At 45.8% G+C, this 26,702-nt stretch overlaps 1 protein-coding gene across 1 annotated transcript in view; it reads right to left on the bottom strand.

Annotated features, from left to right (window-relative positions):
- Sv2c (synaptic vesicle glycoprotein 2C) overlaps window positions 1–26,702 on the bottom strand; it is a 230,291-nt gene that overhangs the window by 20,795 nt on the left and 182,794 nt on the right. Inside the window, exons 5-8 of the mRNA XM_023703655.1 lie at window positions 9,878–10,011; window positions 9,276–9,365; window positions 1,705–1,815; window positions 1,230–1,318 (exon numbers count right to left, since the gene is read on the bottom strand). Coding sequence (XP_023559423.1) covers window positions 1,230–1,318; window positions 1,705–1,815; window positions 9,276–9,365; window positions 9,878–10,011 — 424 coding nt within the window. The remainder of the gene's footprint in view (window positions 1–1,229; window positions 1,319–1,704; window positions 1,816–9,275; window positions 9,366–9,877; window positions 10,012–26,702) is intronic.

Raw genomic sequence — 26,702 nt, 5'->3', positions numbered from 1 at the left:
AGAACTGGAAATGAGGACCTGGGTCGCACGGCTGAGCACTCACGCAGCGCAGCTCTTGCTTAGGACACGGACTCCAGCGTCCTCCTGTCCCCATGCGATACCTCAGCCAGCTCCAGAAAGAGTCATCTCTGATCACCTGCCTGTCTTAGCGAAAGAGAGACAGCCTGCAGGATAAATGCTGAGGCCTACTGTCCTAGCGGGGCGGAATCATCTGACCATCTTTGCAGGCAATAGTCAAGCTGCACACACACACATTTTTTTTGTGTGTGTGTGCAGGGTCTCACTATGCAGCTTGAACTGGTACTGATCCTCCTGGTTTTAGCCTCCCCAGTGCTGGGATTACAGGTGTCCGCCACCACACCCAGACTTGGTCGCTGGCTCAGCTGTGGTGCCAGGGATTGAACCCTGGCCCCTGTGCTTGCCTAAGCAGGTGCTTAGTCTGCTGACCTATCTTGCTGGCCATCACACACATTTTAAAGTGGAATTGTGAATTGTTAGAAAAAAAAAAAGAAAATCCTAAACTTATCTCCCTATTTCCTCTTTTCTTAAAGCCAGAAGCCAGAGCACTATTCTTTGTTAGAGTAGAGAAGCCTTTTGCATAGCAGAAGGTGGAAAATGCCATTGGGAATCACAAAGCTGAGCAAGGACCAGGGGGTGCAGAGGGGCTGCAGTTAAAAGGAAGAGGGGCCAGGGAGATAGCTCGGTGGAATACGTGCTTGCCTGCAAACGCAAGGTCCTGAGTTCGATCCCTGATATCACCACCACCACCAAAAAAAAAAAAAAAAAGGAAGAAAGGTCACTGGGATGGTGTCACTGAGGAAGGGCCAGAAGGAGGTGAGGACATGTGGCAGAGGCACTGGGCAAGTGTCCAGGCAGGGGCAGAGCCAGTGCATGGGCTGGAGACTGCCTGGCTGTTGAAGGATGGCAAAAACGAACATGCTGCTATGGTTGGGGCAGCCAAGGAGAGAAAGACAGTGGACTGTCCCAGGGTCCCAGGGTGACCACCAGGGCTGTACTGACTTTGCAATATCATTTGTTTTGCCAGGTCATGTTTTTAGTAGAAATGATATCACTGGTTTAGAAAAACTATAATTGTCAACAAATCACAATGGAACAAAACACTCCCTCCCTGCAGGCGAACAGCACCAAGCAGTGTAAGAAAAGCCAGAGACATGACTGGGGACTGGGAGGGAACATTTCATGGCCCCAAGAGTTTAAATATTACTTACCCAAAGGATAGGGTGAACCAAACAATCGTAAGCTTTATTGTGTTTTCCCTCACAGGGTAGTTGAAACATCTCATAAAAGTCAGCCAAATCTGTGAAATAGTAGAGAGTTAGTTTTCTCACAGTCAGTCAACCTTACTCTTTCCATCAAATTATTAAACAGTTGAGTTTTTATGGCACTGAATTCATTTTAACTCAAAATGTAAAAGCATAAGGCCCCAGGGAGCCAAATACTGGAACTCACTTTTTGGCTTCAGAGAGGCCCAGGGATCTAGGGTAGCCTACACTGCTTGACTCCTGGCCTGACGTCTTCCTTCCAAAGATGGGCCACGCAGAGGGGCCCATCGCCAGGTCCCACCCTAGGAGCCAGGGGGTCTGGGTGGGGTAGGAGGAGCCCTGCTGGTGGGACAGTGACAGCCCCTCTGCTGCCTGAGCCCAAGCAAAGCTGACACATGGACCCGCGGGACTTAGGACTTACTCCATACAGTTCTGTGCGGATCCGAACAAAACACCTCCGGTACCAAGTTCCGGTGTCACTCTCGATTTCAATCAGCTCGTCTATTTGCTTAGGGGTTTTGATTTTGTTTACCTATAAAAAGCAAGACAGTTTGAGTGCTGTGTTTGAGTTCACCTTGTGCTTTTAAGAGAGCAAAATCAACTTCAATAAGAAGTAAGCAGCATCTGCTGACCACTCCCCCGCCACACAAAGCCTTGGGATGGGTGGCCTGGTCCAAACAGCACCTGATGACCTGAATGGAGAATGAGTGAGAAGGCTTCTGTGAAGAAAGGGAGGCGACAAGGGTCTGGAGACAGAAACACCTGCTCCAAATCATTACCATCCAGACACAAAGGAGGGAGACAACCTGCACCTAGATTAGCTCTGCGATTAGAATTATGCAGCCAGGACTAACATGGCTGTCACCGTTTTGGGAACTGACTTAGCTGACGAACTGGCCTCTAACTGTATCACTGAACTCCTTCTGGTGCAGCTGTTCTTCACAGTTGGGTGGGGCTGCGGCTCAGCATCCCCTTGGACCTGGGGTGCGAGGCAAGGCTACACAGACTCAGGAGCTGAGCTGAGACAAAGAGAAGAGGGCGTTATTTGTTAAGCGTGTAGAGCACCAAAGGGGTCTTTTGTCCCCGTCCACCGCCAAGCTCGCAGAGGCTGGCGAGCAGGTGTCACCAGGATGCCATCGGTCAGCAAGCAAGCTTCTTTCCATCACAGGCAGCAACCTGACTCTTCAGCCACACAAAGGTTTAAATGACAGGGCCAGTGTAAAGAGCAGCATCTATGACTTGAGGTGGCCTCCTTTGGCCAAGGGAAACAAACCATGTGGTAGGCAAAACAGTGCTTGCAAAGAAAACAGCTTATAAAGAGAATAGAAAGGAAAAAGGCCCTTTGGGGCTGGGCTGGGCTTCCCTGTTAGTGACACCTTCCTGGTTTGGACTACTGGGAAGCCATGGAAAGGTGTCTATGCTACCCTTGCAGGGATGTGAGTGGGGCTTTCTGGAAAGGCAGCCCAAACCCCAAACAGCAGCTCTACTGAGAGAATCCAGGTGCTGGAGCTGGCTTCTGACAGATGGGACATGGGGACCCTTGGCATCTTTCAAATGAAAATCATTTCTCAGTGAATTATGGGATTCCAAACAGCCAGCTCACAATAATCCAAGGATTTTGTGACACTAGAGTTGTAGTTTATATCACAGAAGTGTTCTTGTCATTCAACATTTTTCTTTTGAGAGGGTCCCACTTTTGCACTCATGGACATGTGCTTGTCTATGCACGGGCACTCATGGGAAAAGCAAATGCAGAACCATCGTGCCCCCAAGCATCCATCAGGCGAGGTCTGCATGACATGGGGGTGGGTTGAGGCTGCTGCTCAGCATCCCTTTGGACCCAGAGTGAGAGGCAAGGCTGCATAGACTCAGGAGCTGAGCTGAGACAAAGAGAAGAGGGTGTTATTTGTTAAGTGTGTAGGCCGCTTGGAGGGTGTTCCGGGAGAAAGGGATACCACGTACAAACATCTGGCAGTAGGAGGGGAAATGTGTACTGGGTGACTACAAGGAGCTTAGGATTCTAGAAAAATAGTGCCAAGTCAGAAGGCAGTGGGTGTTGAAGACTGAAGCAAGTCAGTGATAATGAGGGCGGGAAGTAAGGAACAGTGATGGCTAATTTTTAGGAAGTAGAATAGTAGGACATGGTCATTTCCTGTCTATGATGAGGATAAAGGAAAGAAATAAAAGGATGATTTTCATGGTTTCAATTGGGCAGTGCTAGTGGTACTTAGTAGAGTTTAGCTCAAGGAGGGCTGGAGACTTCTAAGGTGGGAAGTTCAGACTTAGAGATACAGCTTTCAGAGGGCCTTTGGCTAGACAAGGATGTGCACAAGCCCTTCCCTGGGCACATGAGGACCTTAGGAGATCTGTGCGCTGGGAGAAAGAGACGCGGGAAGTAGCGAAGATCAGCTAAGGAGAGTGTATAGGGTCTAAACAGAAGTTAGCTGAAAGTGAAGTCTTCGAAAGCAACATTTAAGGCAAGAATAGAACAAGAAGAGATTTAAAAGGGGGCCTTTGGTGAATGCACGAAAGTTCATCATATTCTACGCATAGCAAGAAAAAGAGATACATTTATCATGGTAGAATCGTGACTTGGAGATGATCCATCCATCCCCTGGAGTGTTCCTACTGTATTCTCTACCTTTTGTACTAGGAAATTTAATGTATTTGCTGATGTTATGCAATGACTTTAACAGGGATGATTACAAGTAGGTGTGGTGGTCATATGTTCTGCAAAAAAGGCAAGTAAGCAGGGCATTGAGACCCCTGTTCCCCAAGACCCTTTCTCAGAAGATCTTCAATAAAGAGGATAAAGGTTTGTCCTCAGCTGACTGAGAAGCGTAAGTGGCCTGAGCTAGCTACAAGATGCCTCCAAGTTCCTCCAGCCTAAAGATCTCTTAATTTTAAAATACTCTTTAATTTTAAAATAGCTCAGCGGTCTAAGCGCCAGCCTAGCAAGCACAAGGACTTGAGTTTGACACCCGGTGCCTCATGCTGTGCCAGCCCCGGAGCCCTGGTGTGCCATGCGGGCCATTGAAATCGGGCATGGTGGTGCACACCTATAATCCCAGCACTGGGGAAGCTGAGACAGGAGGATCACTAGGAGTCTGAGCTGCATAGCAAGACCCTGTACCAAATAAATAAATAAGTAATTTAAACATATTCTTTAATAATGTTAAGTTATTGTGTATTAACTCAAAAGAAGGATCTATTGAATGCCTCCAGGTATTTGATGGAGAACATGGAAAATTCTGCTAAGTAAAATCCTGTGGGGCTGGGGCTACAGCTTAGTGTACACAAGGTCGTGGATTTGATCTGTAGTACTTAAAAAAAATGTGGTAATTTAGATAGAGGCCAGAGGCCACACTAAAGCCTATAATTACTTTATGAAAAATGTGTTTCCTAAATGAGAATGAAATGAATAAATAAGATGACAGGGAGCTACTTACTCAGACCCTTTTTACGCATTTGACTAAGTATAACTGATTTATTTAAGCCACTGAGATCTTACTTAGGTCCCCTTGTGTTCTGTTCATGTCCTAAAACTATTTTAGGCAAAACGGTATTAATATAATTGCATGTTTCTATTCATCAAAAGGTTTAAAATATTACGTTACAGTTTGTGTCTAGGGGTGCCCCCAAAGACTCACGTAGTCATAGAGTGGGCTTCTCGAGTTTGTGATTAATTCATGACCCAATTCTGGGATTATGGGTGCACCGTGTGGACACAATATAAGGGAGAGGAAGAGATTTGCTCCCTGAAACTGCTCCTCCCTTTTGCTCTTGCTGCTTTCACCCTTTTCTGCTGTCATGAACTGTTGCTCTCTGCCACATGCCACTCTGTCTTGGAGCCAGCTGAGTATGGACTGAAACCTCCACAATTTTGAGCTAAAAAACTTTTCCTTCCTTAATTTTGGGTGTTGAGTATTTTGTCCCAGCAAAAGAGAAAGGTAACTAAGGCACATTATTTTCCAAAAACATACCTTATGCATGCAATTTTCATTTGTTTGCCTGACCTCCCACATAAAGAATAAAGAGTCTAGGTCAAGGATATAGCATATGGCAGACTGGGTCAAGTGACAAGTAGGAGGAACAGAATAGTCAAGGGATCCTCAGGGTGAGGCCAAGAAGTAGGCAGGATCTGGCCAGACAAGTCCTAGGCATCTGGATGAGGATTTATCTCATTACCCCGAGGGCAACGTGAACCTAACAGTGTGAGACTGGGGTACGTGTTACGTATGCATACACTCACGTGCTTGCGTGTACAATGAAGAAAGATACACAGCGTGGCAATAATTCTGATTCTTTCATACCTAATGTTCATATCAAGCTACGTTTAGCCGAAGTCACATACTTGGATTATTTTTCTGTGGCTTCCCACAGGATAACCTTCTTTTATCAAATTCTCAGTCATAATGGACCTAAGAAGGATGTTTTTTTAATCATTGACCTAAAAAATGGTCATATATAAAATATTTTCTTTTGCAAGAGTCTTGTTGAATTAAAGATAGTATCTATTGCATTGTTAAATACCTCTTACAATAAGATCTATCAATAAGCTTTTCAAAAATCAGAATTAAAGTCAACTTTCCTGAAAAACAGACGCATTGCTATTTATCAAAAATTGTGTAACCCATTACATTTACCTTTTAAAGTGGTTATCAGAGAACCCAGAGACTATTTTTTGTGCTTGGTTACATGGCTTCCATCCTCCAAATACACGGTAATTTTTTTTTCTAATTTATTACTGGCTTTTGGTTTTTGAAACCTGCAGTAAATAATTTTACAACTTTATTAAGTACCTCAACATGTGTGAGGGCCTCACAGCTACTAAAGAATGATTCCTGACATCTTAGACAAAACAAGATGGGCCTGTCCTAGTGTCTGTCTCTGGGGAAAAGAATGTCAACTAAAAACCTCTCTTGAAACCTGGAGAACATAATCCCTACTACTGAAGGTAGGTATTTAGTATAATTGTGTCTCATGGAAAATACATATAGTTGAATTTAATTCTTGACCCAACGTGATCATTTTCATCTTTTAATAGTATTTATATCATTTTCATTTTGTACTATTTAATAGACTAGTTTTTCCACTCTAGTCCTAAGATTTGGAATTTTTAAAAGCTTCCTTTATTTCTTCTAGCCTTATAAATGAACTATATTTTTCTGTTCAATATTTTTTAGGACGTATACATCCAGACTAAAATTTCATTCTAAATTTGATTAGTTTTAATTTTTCAGAAGTATTCTCTCTAATCTATATACCTTTATAAATATATTCTCCTTAAATATTCTTACTATTCTCAATTTCTGTGGCTTTAGATATAGGAAATTATTATAGAATATAAAAAATAATTTCAGACTTTAACAATTTTAGTGAAAAAATAAAACAAATTTTCCAAATAATAGGAGGGTAACAGTGGTTAATATATTCTGTATTGCTATCTTTAAATTAGTTACTCAGAGTATATGATACAGGCATTTAATTGTCCAAACAATATTAGCACAAACATTTCTTCTCGATGAACTAAAAGAAATTAGTAGTATAATTACCTTAACTATTACATATATATATTTTTTTGTTTGTTTGTTTGTTTTTCCCTTCCTTCTTTTCTGCTTTACTGCATCCTAATTTCCCTTTCTTTTTGAACAATTTCTTCCCATTTCACAGTATCTACTGTACATTTTCAATCTTATTTACACTTTCTGCCTCTCACACTTGGGAGACTATATGATGTGTATACATGCCAGTTTGATTTATTTCACTTACATGTATGGTCTCAAGTTGCACCCATTTATCTATAAAACTCTCAAGTGCATCCTTCTTTATGGCCTACTAGTACTCCACTGTATAAAAAGATCACATATTTTTTATCCATTACTCAGCTCATGGGCATTTGGGTTGTTTCCAAGATTAAAAATTACGCTGCTATAAACTTGAGTACACATATATCATTGTGGTATACTGTTTTTAATTCTTCTGGGAAGATACCCAGAAGGGGAATAGCTGGGTCAAATAGGACTTCCTATTCTAGTTTCTTTTTTTTTTTGTGGGATTTTTTGTGTGATCCTCCTGTTTTCAGCCTCCCAAGTGCTGGGCTTTACAGGTGTGTGCCACCACGCCCAGTCTCCTTCACTGACTCAGCTCACCACGGGGGCAGGGCTGGCCCAGCATGGGGGTTGGGGTGGTGTTTGGAACCCAGTCTCTGCCTCTGCCTAAGCAGGTGCTTTAGTCTGCTGAGCTATCTGTTAATGGTCCTATTTTAATATTTAGATTTTTGATCCACATACAATGTAGTTTAGTGTATGGTGAAAGTAATGGGTACAGTTTTAATCTTCAACATGGAATAATTTTGGACATTTTCTCAAAAAGGTATTTTACATTTGAATCCATTACATTAAAAATAGTTACATAGAAACACATAATGTGTCACTTGCTTCTTGACTTACCTTTTAAAAACTTTTTCAATACTGGGGACTGAATCGTTTTCTGCACTGAGCCACATCTCTCCCTTTTAAAACCTTTTAGATGGAGTCTTATTATGTCATTGAGTTGCCTAGGCTGGCCCTGAACCTGTCATCCTCCTGCCTCGGCCTCAGAGAGGACTGGAATTATGGGCATGCACCACCACACCTGGTTTGACATCAGTTTATTTCATTTTAGCATAAATATATTAAGTTTTTTTTCAAAGAGATTATAGGGTAGGCATTTTTTTCTGCATTCTTCCTTTTATGAGAATATCATTCTATCTTCTTATGTATTTATTTTTATTGGGGGGGCCGTACCAGGAATCTAACTCAGGATCCCATGTTTGCCAGGCGGGCACTGTGCCACTGCGCTAAATCACCAGCTCTCTATGTCATTCAATTTTATTTTTATTTATTTTTACTTATTTATTTATTTTTTCCATAATTTTATTGAGAAACAAATAGCAATGAGACAGTTTCAAACCAAATTGGTAGGACAGTTTCAATAATTAACATATTGCATACATTCTTCCTAGTGGTTAATTGCTGTACAAGATGCGGACATGATATCCTATTTACAAACACCATTAGAACAAATCCCTCTATTCATTAAGAGAATGTAACTATACATCTATCCTAACCATTTTGAATACACAGATACAAAATGGACATTCATCTGTACCCCCTTTTCTTGTTTAGTTCCATTATTTGAATATTATAGTAGCTCTCTATCTCTTTATGTGAACGAGCTTGTCTGGTTTTAAAATTTGAAGCTTTTTTTTTTTTTTTTGTGGGAGAGGGTTAGGTAATGTTAGGGATTAAACCTACAGGGCCTCACGTATGCTAGACAGCTGCACTCCTATTGAGCTAAGTTGCCAGTCACTGGGAGGAACTTATTAAGGTAGTTTTTTAAAAAAAAACACTAAGATTTTGTACTCTGTGGCATTTTCGTTGGGGTTTGCTTGGCCTGTGCCTTGATCCCAGCATCCAGGTTCCTCTTCCAAAGGACATAGTGCTGAGCCGACGTCTTGGAAAGGAACCAGAGCTGGTATCGGATGCCCAGCCAGCCCGGCAGCAGCCTATCACACATTGGGTCCTCTTGTGGTAAGGCGCCTCCTACTGGCACCTCCCAGTAGTGCCGGAATGAAGGAAGACAGCGGGTAAATTGTGGGCTTCTTCGTGGACGCAGAGAACACGACTTTACAACCTTAGCTTTGTCTTCTTGTTGCTGGCCCTGTCCATATACACTGTGGACACACACACACACACACACACACACACACACACACACACACACCCCTACATTTGTACAGATGTGAGTATATATTAAATACTGCCAATCATGGAGTGTTTTCTGCACAATACCTCGTGAGTCCCTCCCAACCACCCCACTGGGTATGCATCCTTCTAATTATATATTTATGAATATTATAATCACTTTGCAGATGAGGAAAGTGAAGTCCAGAACCCTAAGGTCACCTTGAAGCTCATGGCACCTAAGCCTGACCCGGGGTGGACTCACCGTGAAGACCTTCTCAGGCTGGCCCCGTGCACGCATGTTGGTGTCGTGAATTAACTTCAGGATCATCCAGGCTTCGTCATGTTTTCCAACCTAAGAAATGTTGGACAGACAGTGAGGCTCTGGGTGCCGGTTACGCTACCTTGTTGCCAGTACTGCCATGTGGATGTGCAGCATGTTCAGAAGCTTCCCAGTGGGACACAAGTGAACACATCCCTTACCATAAGCAGAACTATAGATGGAAACTCTCATTCTTTTTTTTTTTTTTTTCTTTCGAGGAACCAAGGATTGAACTCAGGCCCTTGCCCTTGCCAAACATGTGCTTATCCTACTGAGCCATCTCCCCAGCCCTTTCTCATCCTTGAAAAGAGAAGCCACGTTCTCTGTGAACAAAAAGCTATTTGCTTAAGGAGCAACGTGCGTGTACTGGCCTCCGGGCAGCTGCAAACACACCTACTTAGAGCGCATCTGCGCAAAGACAACCTTTCCATCGTGCTGAGTGGGAAAGATTCCCGTCTCCAGAGAGGACGCCCGGCTCCCAGCACCCTCCAGCCACCCTCCCCTGAAGCTCACGGCTGTGTGGGGTTCTGTCAGAAGCGGCTCACCTCCAGCAAGAACCGTGGGCTCTCAGGCATGAACGTGAGGGCCACCACTGAGGAGACGCAGGGCAGTGCGCACACGATGACGAAGACGCGCCAGCTGTGGAACTGGTAGGCCGAGCCCATGCTGAAGCTCCACCCTGGGAAGAGAGGACAGGAGGGTGAGGCAGGTGAGGCACCCCAGACTGCCCGCGGGGAGGGTCACCCGGGGGTGTCTTCACCTGCAGCTTTTAGTCAAGGCTAACTATCACAAAGTCACAGCGGCAGTGCCAGGCAGAAGGCCCTTGGGAACAGAGGGCCAAGGCCTAGGTAGGGTATGCATATGGCTCTGTGTACAATCAGATCCCAAAATTAACAGGGGGAGTGCGTTCTCCATGGCTACCCCTGGACTTGTCTACTCCTACACATCACACTGTAAAGCAAAAGAATTTTTAACGTGCACAGAGAAAATTTTCATCTCACCATTATAACAATATGACATTTTATATGTAATAGAATAAAAACTACAACAGGATACAGATGGGAATCCCTTGAAGAACAAAAAGGTGGCCAGAATTTGAAGGGATATAAAATAGTTGAAAACAAAATTCAAAGGTGGCTATGAGCGCAAAATAATGATGCATATCAAATCTAATTGAAAACAGAGCTGAGAATTATAGAGGCACACATGAGTTACGGGAAGTGAAATGTTATTTGCTAGCAAAGCTTGACATTTATAGAGCTTTCTGGGAACAAAGTCAGGTAGTCTCCGTGCACCGCATCTCCAGGAGAGCTGTAAGATGTCCTGTCCCGCACACAGGACCAAGGGAACATCTGGAGGTGACTTAACTTCTTCAAGGCCAAGAGCAGAAGTCCCCAAGACACTTGTGCTATCTACCTAACCAAGTAGGCAGTCGCCCTTAGCTGCACATTGACAAAGCTCAGAGGTTAAAGTCTGGACCCCTTGTCCAGCAAGCACAATTTATACATTAGTGAAAGTACGTCTCTCCCCTACTCATAAATGATGAGATCCAGGCCTGGGAGGGGAGAGAGAGCCAGGAGGTTGGGGATTCTCTCTTCCACTAAATGAGGTTTGATCTCTTATGTATTCTTCATTTTAGAGAGACTTCTCTGTCCTCAGCGGCAGATGAGCCAATGCTCATTTTCTCTGGGTTGAACTTCAAAGTTCTTAGCTGTCAGACAGGAGGGAAAGTCGCCACAGTGCAGCCACCTTCTCTTTCTAATATTTAGCAGAAACATGTCTCCATAAAACAGAAATACAGGGCTGGGATGTAGCTCAGTTGTGCAGCACTGCCCAGCAAGCATCAGGCACTCAGTTTGGTTCCCAGTACCACCTTCTTAATTTGTAATCGGAAAATTTGTAAAAATAAGTGTGTGTGTGTGTGCGCGCACATGCGTGTGAGTGCACACACGTGTACAGGTGCTCTCATCTACATGAAGAGGAGACAGTTAAGTAATCTTTGGTGTGGCCATGTAATGACCATCAGGTAACTGGTGTAAAAAAGTGAGGCAAATCTTTCTGATTTAACAAGAAAAAAATGTCAGTTATATTAACTAGTGACAAAAGAAAAGCTTTTTCCCCAAACAATGTAAGTAGTGATTTTGCTTTTATCTACATATAAAATGTATCACTGGAGCAAAAAACAAGTGGGAAGGAAGAAGGCGCCCTCAACTGCTTCCAGTGATTACTCCCAGTAGGGGCCAGGCACTCACAGAAACTCAGTTTTAACACTACTTGTGAAAGCTTTGAATTTTATATCGCTTTATATGGCATTTTTACTCAAATAGGAAAAAAAATATTTTCAGAGTTGGAAGGCATGAGTTGTTGGTGATGAAGAGAGAGGAAAAGAAAACTGGAACTATAATTGTGTCTGGTATTTGCCTTTTTCTGAACAAAACTAATGTTGGTTCTGATTGTGGCAAATATAAACAGTGACCACGCGGTGCACATTTATGGGTATCAGTTAGGAAGGAGACTTGGTGTCTCCAGGTAGAAAAGAAAGCAAGATTCACAGACCTTCGATCTTTTTTTTTTTTTTTTTTTGTTGTTGTTGTTGTTGCAGAACCAGGGATTGAACTCAGGACCTTGTGCTTGGCAGGCAAGCTTTTATTCTACTGAGCCATCTCCCGAGCCCCTCGATTTTAAGCCTGTCATTTGCTAATCTGGGATTCCTGAGGCAGAGGGGGGTCGCTCCTCGTCTGCCCTCAAGGGGCCAAGCCTCCCAAAAAACAACCAGCAGGGATCAGCCCTGTCCTTGCAGGAAGTGAGAGCCAATTATATGTCTAGGGAGACACCTCCAGGATCAAATTCCAGCTCTTGCTTCAGTCCTCTGTCTCTAAAACTAGCCTTTCTGCTAGTTTCTCTGTTTCAATTTTTTTCTTTGTTCTCCTCCTCCTCATAGTCCTCCTCTTCCTCCCTCCCTCCTCTCTCTCTGTCTCTCTCTCTGTCTCTCTCTCTGGATCAAACCCAGGGTTTCACTCATATCCAACAAAAGCTCTGCCACAGAGCCACATCCTACCCTCTATTTTCTTTCTGTTTCTGAGCTCTGGTGCTGCCCTTTGGGATGCAGAGTGTGAGCAGCCAGCAGCTGAAGTCACACTGGGCTTCTATGCCTCCTGAATTCGATTTGTGTGTGCTTTTGAAAATTTCCTAATGACTTTTAAAACTCACAAATTGAGGAGCTTGTTGATCCTGGAGGATCAGTGTGTGCTTCAAATAGGCAAAGAGCAGACCAGGGACCTTTCCACAAGGAGCTCCTGTTACATGTTTCCTGCACCAGATTCTGCCTGACTCATGTGTGGGGTTTCCTGAGTGCCATGCAGAGAAAAAGCCCAAGAGTTTGAGAAAACTCAGTTCCAGAATCTGTGTGTGGACATGTGTGTTGTGTTTCAAACAAAAGTCCTTTGGGACATTTAGGACAGGGTCTACTGGGTCTACAGGGTCTCACTGCGCAGATCACGCTCATGGTGATCCTCCTGTTAACAGCTTCCCAAGTGCTGGGATTACAGGTGTGCACTACCAGGCTCAATTCCAATCATTGTCTCAGCACGCTCCAGGGGCGGGGCTCGTGCGGCAGGCCCAGGGATCGAACTCATGGCCCCTGAGTCTGCCTAAGCAGGCGCTTTAATCCACTGAGCTGTTTGGCCAGCCCTGGGACTTTCTTGTGTATGCAATAATACAGTATTAATCTTACATAATATATATCAATTAAAATTTTATCAAGATTTCAATGCTAATTTATTCTACAAAAACCTGTAAGATAGCCAAATTCAGACCATATACAACTGAAGCTCACATCATAAATGCATAGAAAGCTACCTCATCAATCTATAGATGCACATTATGTACATTCATATTTATTATCCTACAGCATATGCAGGCACATTAACTTTCTGCTTCTATTTTGCTCATATAAATATTTATTTAAATAAAATGTGGACATTTCTATTCACACACAAACACAGATTTATATTTATATACACTCTTGTGTAAGCTGATTTCATGAATGAATAAGAACAAATTACTTCTGTTCACCTGATGAAATGGTAAGTTTTAGGAGGCTGAAAATCAAGCAAAATTAAATATTAGGAAGCCTAATATCAGGTAGAAAGAGGAAATAATAGAATCTTTAGCTCATTCTAGGGCTGAATTTCTCTCTGATTCCATAATCTTTCACCTTGACCAGGTCTATCTTACGCCTTGGCTATAAGAAAGTCTCTCTGTATAGATCTTATGGGAAGAAATGGAACATGTTCAAAATGAAAATCAAGATGAAACCACCAGACTGAAGGTAGCTGTGACACAAGAGTTAGTAGAGGGTGAACGGCAAAATACTAGGGCTTATTTGCAAATGTACTACCCATAGGATTGAGCTATGAGAGTATAAAAAATATTGTCCTGCAATATGGATTCCAGGCAGAGGTGGAAAAAGACTCTGGATTAGCAACATATACTATGAATGATCTGGCTACAATGAAGTACGACTATGAATATGTCTTGTTTGTGGTCCGTAAGCCACAATGATCTTGAGGGACATCACCTGGAAAAAAGTTTAATAAGCTCAGATACTGAAATAAATGATTTGAAATCAAGTATCAGTGATGGTCGGACACAACCTCAAAAAAAAAATGTCGGGGGGCTTATTCCACAGATCAGCTCCTTGGCCAACTTCTTTTCAAAATCACTGTCCTAAAGATAGTCTTACAAAGGCAAGGTCAGGCTCCCCATTCCGTTCTAGATCACGTCTTTCTGCTCTGTGGATATGGCTCTTGCAAATTCTTTCTCACAATCAACAAAAGCTTTCAGTTGGTTCCCAGTAGATGTTTGTGATCCAGCGCAAAGATTCTATTGGAAGTGGTGCTGGTTAATCCTTCATTGGATTAGGAGATGTAGTGAGTTCCTGGGTGCTCTGGGTGACTGTGGAGGCACGGCCTTGGGCACTTTGGGTGGCCCTGGCCCATCCTCCCTGGCACTGTTCCTGGCTTTCTAAGCAGAGCAACTCTACTCTGCGACACTCTTAGAAGCCGGATGTTACTGTCTCGGAGCCAGATGACCATGGGCTGAAATCGGGAGCAAATGATATCTCGCTTCTAAGCAGTGGGTGTATTGTGCTGCCCATCAGTGGGGAGGAAGCAGACTAACTCAGGATCTGTTTCAGATGGAAGATTTTCTCCTGGGAGCCAAGCATGTGACGAGGGGTCTCTGACCCACCAGCCCCACAGCTGAGGCCAGGGGCATGTTCCACACCTCTTCTCCTTTCCCAGCCCTGTTACTTGCCTTGTGGCCTCTGATCCAGAACAAACCAATTCATACCAGTGACAGTGACACAGCTGCACCACTCATGATTCAGGGCCACCACCTCCACAACCCCCCTTAGTGTTTTGTCATTTATGTCCCAGAAATTCTATCCTAACTGGTAGGAAAGGCACAGCCACAGAGACTTGGGAGCTGTCATTGCCAGTCCTGTGTCTGAAGCAAGAGGCTGTCACACCTGAGACCAGTGGACTGGCATACAGCTCTGGAAGGGCACATCCGGGCACCCTGAAGCCAGACCTGACTACTTGTGCCAATGTCTCTCCACTAAGGGGACATTCTTGAGGTTACCACAAATTCCTCAAGTCCACAGCCAATAGCTGCTTCTTCTAGAGTCCCATCTCAGTTGGTGACACTCAGCCTTCCTCCTCTCTTCCAACCAGAACTGGGGCAGGGCAGCCCTGACTTCCCCTGTGCCCAGGGTTCTGTCCATGTCTAAGAAATGTGCGTCTACTCCCTGCTATCCATTTCCTGTTCCTTTCTGTTTCCAATACAGCAAAGAGTAGTGGTTCAACAAACCTTCCTTTAGTTAACAAAAAAGTCACTTTTAGATTCCTTTATTTATTTTTTATTTTTTAACTTCAGAATAATTTTTTTTCTTTCTTTCTTTTTTTTTGGCTTGCTCAGACTGCCCTAAGGGTGGGCCTGGTATGGCATATAATCCTATAGCCAACACAGTTTTGTGTAATACATTCAAAGCTGACTTTTGGAACTGGGTGTGGTAGCATTCTGGGGAGCCTTGTGAGTTAGCTAGCTGAGAAAGAGAGAGAGAGAGAGTGAGAGTCAGAAACAGAGAGACAGACAGAGAGACAGAAATGACAGAGACAGACAGACAGAGACAGAGAAAGCGAGAGAGCGACAGTGAGAGTGAGTGCGAGAGGGGCTGGGGATGTAGCTCAGTGTGGAAAGGTCTTGGGTTCAATCCGCAGTACTGGAAAAAAGTGAATTTTGGGAAGCATACTTATTACAGTTCCTTATTTTCAAATATACGGAATTATCTTTTCTGATACCGAGGATTGAACCAGGGCCTCATGTGTGCCAGGCAAGCGCTCTCCCCATGCCCAGCCCTTTTAAAATTTTTACTTTGAGACAAGATCTCATTAAGTTGCCTCGGCTGGCAAACCTCTCAGATAGTTGGGATTTACAGATGTGCACCTGGCCATGGAGTGGTTTTTTGTTTGTTTGTTTGTTTGTTTGTTTTGTGGAACTGGGAATTGAACTCAGACCCTTGCCTGAGCCACCTCCCCAGCCCCTGGCCGTGAAATTTTAGAACGGGTGATTTCTAATTTAATTTCCCTGGGAAAGAGCGCATGCGTGTCGGCCTCTTGAACTATCCTGGGACTTGCTTTGTGCTGTAGTCCCATAGGCTCTGTATTTGTAATCCTTTCATTACTGGTGATAAAGAACAGTGCTGGGCCTCCACCTACGAGGCAGGTCAAGTTCATGATCTTTTTCGAACCTTCTAGACCTTTGCTGCTTTTTACCCACATGTGCTAAGCCTTTTAGCTGTCCTCTGTGAGCAGTTTGGTCCCAGTAACACTGCCTGTCAGATTCCCAGATGGAATAGTGTGCCTGCTGAGGAACCAGGACTGCCCAATCCTCTGCTGAAGTTTTCCTCCAGTCTTGGCCACCAGCAGCGTTCCCAGTCCTGGGGAAGAAGGTGGTGAGCCCAGCCCAGTGGGAGAGAGGAGGAGGAAGCCGTAGAGATCATCGCAACTGCTGGAATTACCAAAGGAAACACAAACAGCCCAGCCCTGAGGTGCTCCCCTGCGCTCACCCAGACCCCGAGAGACACACTCCCCAGCTTGTGGCGTCCCCACACTGCCACGGCCACTGCACCAGGCTTCTGAGCTGCTACCCAGGAACCTGCAGAAGCGGAAGCCGGTGGCTGAGGTCAAGCTGAGGTACAGAACAGGAGCACGCAGCAGCCCTGGACTTCGCTGGGGCCAGGACCCCAGTATTCTCCCTTTGCTCCTTTCTTCCCACCTAAGCTAAGACTCTATTTTTAAGATCCAGTTTCAGTGACAGCCAGGAAAAGTCTTTTTCTGGTAGGCAAACCTGATACTTTCCCAAACACAAATGAGACTTCCTTTGGCAAAAACAGAGCATACAACAGTTATCAAGCAGATATTTAATTCCAGCACAAAAGCGGGTTTCATTCTGGCTGCCAGAAGAGAAGGAACCTGCGTGGACTAAGTCACTAAAATACTCACAGGGCTGGATTTGCTTTGGCCCATCTGTGATTTACGACCCCTCGCAAGTGCTGTTCCTTCTCTCCCCCTGACCCTCGCCCCTTTCCCTTCATTCCCAAATGTGAGGATCCACCTCCAGTTCAATTTCACCTCTGTACTCCCCGCAGGCTGACGACCTAGGCCATTAATCTTGGCCCTGAAATAAGTTCCTGGCTGCTACTGCCTGTGGAAATGATTGTTCCTGAGGTATCCCAGGGAGCAGTCTTCCAGGGCTACGGCGCCAGAAAAATCAAATCCATAGTGACTCAGTCTGGGTCTAGCACAGCAGTTTTTCATCCCGAATCACCTTCTCTAACTGCTCCTCATGAGAAATTATCTAATAACCCCGGGAGCCCGCAGTGACCGATGTGCCCGTAGGGGGCGCTGTAAAGCAGCTGTGACCACAGGTTAGTTTCCGCCTTGCAGATCCCCCACGTGGCCCGTGCACCTCCTCAGGCCAACACATCTACTCAGACGGTGACTCTGGAACAAGCCAGGAAGGACCGAGAATCAACTGTAGCTTCCTGGACAGGCATGGAGTAGATTCAAGGTCCACAGCAGATTCACGAAATACTTCCAGGACCGCCACCATGTGCAGATACCCCCCATACATCCTCTTGCTGACACTTCTGCATCCTCCGTCCACCGTAGTAGGGTGGGTAGATGAAATCCAGGCTGTCAGCTACATTGGTTTTAAATATTCATTTAGTTTAATATGTCCCATGTAGTATTTGGGATATACTTCTACTAAAAAGCTTATTTTTAAAATCGGGAATTCAAATGGAATTAAGCGTCCTATCCTTATTTGCTAAATCCGGTAACTGCAAGCTAGGAGACATTTGCCAATGTTTGGATCCCTTTTTTTGAGACAGTATGTAGCCCGGGCTGGTCTCAAACTCATGGTGATCCTCTTTCCTCAGCCTTCGAGTTGCTGGCATTTGAGGCCTGCACAGCCATGCCTGTCTTGGAGATATGTTTGACTGTGGTGATACTGGGGTATTAGGGGCAAGGGTTTCTGCTGGCATCTAGTCGGCAGAGGCCAGCGATGTCACTGAACACACAGCACATAGCCTTCCCAACCCTTGACCCAAACCACCCAGCTCGGATGTCAGTGGGGCCCAGGGGGGGAAGGAGTCTCCGGCCCACCCACCCACCTCCCAGGCAAGCTGCTCCAATCCATGGGGCAGAACTAAGGCCGAGAGTCCTTTGTTTTCAAACAGAGGAGTTAGAAGTGGAGTCGGAACCTGGGCTTTTATGTTAGTTTTGGGGATTAAAATAAGTTCTGTTTGTTTGTTTGTTTGTTTCTTTCTTTCTTTCTTTCTCTCTCTTTCTGTCTCTCTTTCTTTTGCTATAAAAATGATCTACAAGACTGTAAGTTTTCTCTTTAAACTTTTAAATGCACTACAAAGAACAAATAAAGGGTAACACACACACACACACACACACACACACACACACACACAAAGGGACAAGGGTTGCTTCCTACCCTGGGGTTGGGGAGAGTGTAGATTTCTCCATAAGAAAAAATACACAGGCTATTTTTTCTTTTTACAGGTATTAGTGCTATACCTGTAACACCTGTGGCTTATTAAACGGTTGCTACCATACTGTTACTACTGCTATCACTGTATGCACGTATGCACGCACACACGCACGCACGCACGCATGCGCCCAGTATAGATACTGTTCTAAAAACATTTGCATTCTTGATGCAAGTCAGGAGGTCTGCGCTTGGACATCTCTAAACTCTCAGAGCCGTACTTAGGAAGAGCAGTTGGCCTCAGCCACTCGCTCAGGGGAGCAGCAGGGAAAGGCGCCCTCTGGCGTACCCAGGCCCGCAATGGATGTTCTGGCAAGCAGTGTCCTCTTGTGTCCCTCTCTGCCCCAGCCCTTGGTTCCCCTCATATCCATGCCTGTGAGTCCCCCGATGCCTTCTCTCTGCGATGCTTTCCGCCCAGGGCAGCTTTCCTGTGCTTCTGCAGCCAGGTCTGCGCTCTGCTCACTGCTCGTTAAGTACCCAGCGCCCCCTGGAGGTGGCTCTGTGGAAGCACCCTAGCCGTGCGCCTGGGAGCACACACTTGTCCTCCCAGCATTCCAGAAGGTGAGGCAGGAGGCCGGCAAATCTGAGTTCAGCAAGTCCTTGTCTCAGATTTGCCCCAGCTCTTCTCCTACTTGGTATCTTCCTAAGAGAATTAAAAGCATCATACCACAGTAATATATGTACACCTATGTTTACAGCAGTGCAGTTTGTAATAGTTAAACCTTGAAAAAACCCCAAATACCCATCAATCAAGGAATGGCTAAAGAAAGTGTGTGGTTTTTTTATACACTGGAGTATTACTCAGCCACAAAGAAGGGTAAACAAGCTGTCTCTAGATAAATGAATATACCTTGAGACCATATGCTTACATGAAATAAATTGGACACACATATATAAATACCTCATCGTCTCTCTGGTGTGAGAAATGGAAAGTGTAAATCAAGACCAAGATGTGTGACAGATATTGTGAAACAGGAAGAAAATGTTCAAGTGGGGAAGGGCACAGGGAGAGGAGAGGGGAGAAGGAAGGAAGGGAAAAGAAAGAAAACTAGAGAAGATAGATGAAATGGAAACAGAGCTTTTGTAAACAAGGGGAAGGGAGGTGGAAGAGAGGGGAGGGGTGTGGGAACAGTAGGTACCAGGCACAGGTACAAATTGCATATGATGAATATGATCACTGTGCGTTATCTTCTTTTAAAAATGTCTTTGATACAGGGCTTCATTATGCAGCTTGGACTCATAGTGATCCTCTTGTGTCAGCCTCCCCAGTGCTGGGGTTACAGGCCTGTACCATCACACTTGGTTTTGATGGCTGGCTCAGCGTGCCAGGGGTGGGGCTGGCATGGCATGTGGTACCAGTGATGGAACCCAGTCCCTGTACTTGCCTAAGCAGGTGCTTAGTCCTCATAGCTACCTCGCTGGCCCTCACTAGGTATCTCTAAATTCCTCCTGCATCTGCACTACCTGCAGAGCCTCTGCGGGAGTCTTTGCCTGGAGTGTACACTTCTCACCCCTGTGGCCTGTGAGTCCTTCAGGGCCCACAGCAAATATCGCTTCTAAAGATTCCTCTCACTTGCTCCAGAACCAGTGGCTTCCTCTCTGGTACTCCATAGTGACTATGTTTGCCTCATTCAGCATTTGCCGCTTTGCCTGCATATTTGTGTGCCATGTGTACTCTGCTAAATTCTTTCTTAAGTCTAAAAATACAATCTGGGAGCCAGGGAGATAGCTCAGTGGTCTAAGTGCTTGCCTGGCAAGCAAAAGGAACTGGGTTTGATCCCTGGTACTGCATGCTATGCTAGCCTTGTGCCGTGCCAGCCACTAAAACCAGGCGTGGTGGTGCATGCCTGTAATCCCAGAGCTGGGGAGGCTGAGATAGGAGGATTATTATGAGTCTGAGCTACGTAATGAGATCCTGTACCAAATGAATAAACAAATCTTTAAAAAGTATAGAAGTATAATCTGTTGAGTCATTATAAGTAGAGTAGAACACACAAAAGGATACTTAAACTTTTGTGTCATTTCCCCAGTCAATAAGGCATGCAAGTCCCGGACCTCCAAGTAGTTAAAAAATAATATTGCATTCATACTTCATGTATGTGCATTAATCACAAATCTCCAAAATATTTCCCAATATGCACAAATCCACGAAGTTGCATGCCCAGAGCTGCTGCTGCTCTGGCCACAGTGAGTGAATTTAAAAGATCGAGCTGAAGGCCTCCCTCAAGCTCTCACCCCGTTACCTGCTTCTGCGGGTGCTGGGGCACACCTTGTGGGTATTCCTTGGGCTGGTCATTTGTTCTGCTCTCAGGATTCTACAGTCCTAATAGGCCATGCTGGCTGGTGGACCCTTCCAACCTCAGAGCACCTCTGGAAAAGGAGGACAGTGCTGGCTTCCAATAGGGTTACGGGGGCCTCCATCCTCTTCCTTCAGATTGCTGGCTGTGTGGGCTCCTTTAGCTCCTATTTTTCTATTTTGTCATCATTTAGTAGCATCTACCTAGTCTAAAGTTTGCCATTTCAACCACTTTTTCCAGAATGCAACTCGGTGACCTCAGATCACTCACACTGTTGTGCAGACATTACTGCTATCCATTTCCAGAGCTTTTGCCTGAAACTGCAACTCGGAGCTCCTTGGCAGCCTCCTCCCTCCCTCCCTCACACCTAGGTGATCTCCCAAGATTTCCTGTTCTCAGCACCTCATATGAGTGGAATCGTAAAACATTTACTGCTCCCTGTCTTAACTCATTCAGCAGAATGTCTTAAGGCTCCTCCACACTGTAGCACACCAGAATTCCTGCCTTCCACTCCTAGAAAGTAGTTATTATGTACACATAGCACATCCTGTGGATGCGAACTGGGTTGCGTCCACTTTTCAGCCACCACAGCAAAGCTAGAAATGGGTGTATAATCTCTCTTCCATTTCCTGCTGTCAGTTCTTTGGGCTTCTGGGTCATGTGGTAACTCTGCATTTCATTTCAGGTAAGCTGCTTTGTGCGTGTTTTCTTAAATAGAGATCTAGAAAGTTCTTAGGGTGCTGGGCAGGGCTGAGGTTGTGGTGGGGCATCGCTCAGATGGTGCTGATGGGTCTGCACCTTAAGGCCCCCTCTACCGCGAGGACTGGGAGTGCTATTCCATTCCAAGCGGTTCTTTGAGCACATCTTATTTGGTTCACTTGGGGTTCCCTCCCACTGGGGTTCAGATGCAAGGATAAATTCAGTGGGAAAAGATACAGCATCACTTCCAGTCGCCCCCTCTCCTGGCTCTCTCTGTCCTCTGTGTCATCTTCTACAGATGGCTCCTTCCACCCTCACCCAACCTGCCTTTCAGAGATGCTTAGATCAGACACCAAGCTTAGGCTCCCCTGGGGCACTGCATGTGTTATTTCATACTTTATGAGAATAGGGTTCAGTGAGTCGGCCTTACTCTTGAGTGAACAGTGCTTGGCAGCAGAGAAAGGCAGGCTGGAACCATGAGGAGACATTATTCCATGCCCACCTCATCTTGGGAAGAAGGGTAAGGGGCAGATGGAACATGCACGGATGACCACTTCAAAGTGCTGCAACTTTGGGGGACTGGCAGCTTTTACCAAAGTACCACTACTCAGCTATCCCTGCCCAGCTTATTTATCCCAGAGAAATAGAAACATAGGGAGAGGTCATGTTTTCTTGAAAGACTCATATAAGGTATGTAGAGAGCGATTGTTTAAAACAATGGGCTGGGCTGTAGCTCAGTGACAGGGTGTATGCTTAGCATGCACAAGGTCCCAGGTTCAATTCCAAACACTGAAACAGTTAAAAAAAATACATTACAAAGGTGATTATAATTAGTCCTCCCTTTCACCCACAAAAAGCCTGGAAAGAGCCCCAATGTCCATCCATAGGATAATGGAGGAATTAATTGAGGGATATCTATATAACGGAATGCTACCAATAAAAGAGAAGGAACTGCTGATGTAATATGGACAACTTCCAAAAATATTATCCTTAGTTGAAGAAGCCAGAAGGTTCTGTACTTTATTTAAATGAAGTTCTGGAACAGGCAGAACTAATCTTTGCTAGCAGAAATCAGGGTGGTAGCTGCCCCTGAGTGGGGGTGGGAGGGAGAGAGATGGAAAAACGGATGTGAGGGAACTTCTGGGGGAGGCAAGAATGTTCCAGATCTTGATTTGGGCAGTGACTGCATGGATGTGCACAGTGTCAGATCCTTTAAGTGTTCACTGAGGATCCTTGTTTTAGTGTATGTAAATTACAACCTCAGCTCTACACAGTGGCCAGGGGCCAGAAACAACGGGGCCACTTGCCCAGGAATTCCAAGAACACACCAAGCTCCAGACCCAGGATTTGCTACTTCCTACTAATCCAATCTGGGACTATTCAAAATCCTATTGCTTTGGGCTTGGCCCTCTTTCGATCAGCCGCAAGGGTGCATGTGCATCCGAGCAGACGGCATTCTCCAGGGTTTGAGCCCCAATGCCCGCCTCTGGAGACTGACACCTCACGCCGAAGTCCTTCCATACACACACACACACACACACACTGTCCACATGCTCCACCCACCCCACACAAACACAGTACAAGTCACACCACACACCACCACACACCATGAACCTACCATATCTGCATACACCACACATACCCTGTCCAAGTACACTACACAACTTCTCCATACCACACACACAGCACACACAGCACATGTACTCCATATGCCTCACACACTCCACACCACACATACAACCCAAATTACACATCACACACACCACACATACACACTATCTATTACATCTACACCACACACACACACACACACACACACACACACATACACAATTTCGTACTCACTATACACACATCACACACATACCCCCCACACGCTCTGCTGGCAGCAGTGAGTGAAGACGAATGCAAAAGACTATATGTTAACTAACCAGCTTACTAAATCATCAAGAATAACACAGAGTTTCTTTGTTTAACTCAGTGACTCTGGAAGTTTGGCAGTTTGGCCTAAGCAAACAAAAGAGAAACACCTACAGAGGTAGGTTAAGGGAGACCAACTGAAAGGGAAGGAAGGATGCCAAAGAGAGGGAGGGAGGGAGGGAAGGAGCAGGTTGCCAGGCATCTCGGGTTCACTTTGATCCCTGAGAGGTAGGTGGAGGTTGAAACATAATTTGAGAGCTAAGTTCCAAGCGAGGAGGGACTTGTTCCTCAAATCTCTCTCTCTCTCTCTCTCTCTCTCTCCCTCTCTCTCTCTCTCTCCCTTTCTTTTTTTCTTGAAGAGCACAGTGAAGACGTGACCTGGCCAGCGTCTGTTACTTTTATAAAGGTCCCTGAAGGCTGAGAGGAAGAGAATTGTAAAGCAGGCGGCCGATTTTCAGAGATGCGGCAGCAGGCACACTTGAGCCCAGGAAGCCAGCTGACTGGCTGGAAGCCGCTCTCCCCCAGGGGCGGTCTGCACAAAAGCAAATCTGAGTGTTTCAAGACCTCAGGAGCCCTTGGGTGGCTTGAATTTTCAGCAGTGATGAAGGCAAGAAATTAAGATAGACACCGAGCTAAAATGCATGGAGGGGCTGTCGTGCACGCTTACCAACGCTGGGGGGCAGCCGCGCTCCCCGGACCCGCGGCTCCACACCCTCCCCACGTGCGAGTTCTGCAGGGCGGGAGGACCCTGGAGGCTGCGACTCTTCCTCCAGGCAGGTGCCATTTACCTGACCCTGCAAATCTACATTCCAGAGGGGTGGCTCTTTCCCGGGAAAGAAACGCAGCCGGGCAGGATGGGCCCAGCCGGCACCCTCTTTTCTGGCGTCCTGCAGCCCCAGGTCAGAAAGATGCAAAGCGGGGTCCTCACCACTAGTCTCAAAACAGCTTGACACACAGCCCAGTCCTCCCTGGGATTGGGGTCTGAGATTTGAAAAGAGACTAGGAATCCTGACCTGACACGTTAGGCTTTGTAGGAGGGCACCAGGGCAGAAGAAGGGGACAGCCAGGGCCACAATGGGGCAGAGGAGGTCACAGGTAGGAGAAGAACAGGTTCCCAGGCGCAGGTTCCAGACCCAGGCACTGCCTCTTAGGCTCACACTGGGACCCGCCCCAGAGCTCAAGAGCGGTTCCGAATCTGCGTAAGACTGGACACTAGTGCTATTATGCTTCATCTTTCGTAGGACAGGACAGGGAAAACCACCCAGTCTTGGTTGGGCTAACAGAGAACTTCTTGACAATATTATTAAGTACAGACAAAGTCCAACCCATTTAGGGGTGGAGAAGGAGAGTTGTTGGGGAAAACATTAGCCCCGAGTCTCACTTATATCTTGGAAGGTAGGACTTGAATCCAGACTGCCTTGTATTGTGTTATTTTCTTTTACCTTCTGTCTTATTACTCTTCTCTCATTGCTGGGACAAATAGCTGACACTCAAAATAAAGGAAGGAAAGGTTTGTTTAGCTCACAGTCAGGAGCAACTTCAGTCCATACTCAACTGGCTCCCAGGCCTAGGGGCACAAGGCCCAGAACACAAAGGGAAGGGCAGCACTTCAGGCAGCTAGCAAGGCCCTCTCCCCTCTTTACACTGTAATGCAGATTACCCACCCGGGGCCAAGGTGTAGCACTCACACCTGCAGTCCCAGCACTGGATTAAGAATCAATCACAAACTCCAGAAGCCATCCCATGACTGCATGAGACTTTAGGGGGACAACTTGACACGAACCATAACACCTTCAAATAGCAATGTTGTTGCTTCCTGGTTATAAAACTGTATTTCTAGGCATGGTGGCAAATGCTTGTAATCCCAAGCACTTTGGGAGCCTGAGGCACGATGACTGTGTAACTCAAGCCTGACCCTATGGAACTTATTGAGACTCTGTCTCATGTTAACTCTGTGCAGAGGCCCTGGGTTCAAGCCCTAGTACCACAAAAAAGCCCCAAACAACAGAAAAACAAAAATACCCCAAAGAAACCCCAGTGAATACATGGGTGTGTGGCAAATACAAACAGTACAGAAAATAATTCAAAAGAAATTCAGTTCAAGTTTCATTACCCAGAGATAAACATAATTGAAATTTGGAATTTAATATAATTATTAATATTTAATTAAGCAATGAGAAAATTTAACAAGTTTTGGGAAAAAGTAAGAAACCTCATTCACTTAAGATGTTTTTCTTAATGAGATAGCTCAGTGGACTAAGAACCTGCTTAGGCAATGCATAGACTGGGATCTCTAGTACCACGTGGCACCAGCTCCAGCCCCGTCCCCAGGCGCACTGAGCCGGCCACCAAGACCAGATCTGGTGGCGCACACCTGTAACCCCAGTGCTGGGGAGGCTGATAGCAGGAGGATCGCTATGAGTCCGATCTGCATAGTGAGACACTGTAGTTTTTCTTCCGCCAGGGCTGGGTATTGTACCTGAGACCTCACGCACGATAGGTAAGCACTCTGCCACTAAGCTACCCGCCAGTCCCCAGTTCTAAGTTTTGCAGGTCGAGTCTTGGTTCGCAAGATGCTGTGGGCATCACTCACTGACTGCTGGGCATATCCGACAGCGCAGGGCCTTTGCACAGAGCTACATGAGACAGAGTCTCATTAAGTTCCAACGGCTGGGGGCCAGCAAGATGGCTCAGTGGACTAAACCACCCGCTTTGGCAAGTTTAGGCAAGCGCAGGAGCTATAGTTTGACCCAGCATCATATACTGCACCAGCCTTGCCCCCAGGGTGGGCAGAGCCGGCCCGAGTCCAGGGTAGTGACGCATGCCTGTAATCCCAGTGCTGAGGAGGTTGAAAGCAAGAGGATCACCAGGAGTCCAAGCTGCATACTGAGACCTTGCAACAACCAAGTACATTAAAAAAAGAAACAAACAGAACCTTCCCATGGCAGGGCTTGAGTTTACAACCCTCATGCCTCAGCCTCACATAGCACCTTAGGGCAGAGAGCGAGATAAGAAGAGGACAGCAGCACAACTTTATAATCCGAGTGCTGCCGCCTGTGTGCCTAGCTCCAGCCAGGCCTCAGTGCAGGGACCCCAGCAGCGCTCGCAGCTCAGCTCCGCAGAAAGCCGGGCCAAGGACCGCAGTTATGCTGCTGCAGCTGCCAGTCTGCAGATGCTTTGCCTTTCCACCACTGCCAAGGCCAGTGAGGGAAGCAGTCAGGATTTGTAAAAATCAATAACATTTTGCAGCAGTTTAAAATATCTTAGGGAAGAAAGTTGAGTTGTTTTCTCTCTCTCTCTCTCTCTCTCTCTCTCTCTCTCTCTCTCTCTC

The sequence above is a fragment of the Octodon degus genome, unplaced genomic scaffold (genome assembly GCF_000260255.1).
Source record: "Octodon degus isolate 3935 unplaced genomic scaffold, OctDeg1.0 scaffold00177, whole genome shotgun sequence".
NCBI classification, from domain to species: Eukaryota; Metazoa; Chordata; class Mammalia; order Rodentia; family Octodontidae; genus Octodon; species Octodon degus.
This window is presented reverse-complemented; position numbering and strand designations above follow the sequence as displayed.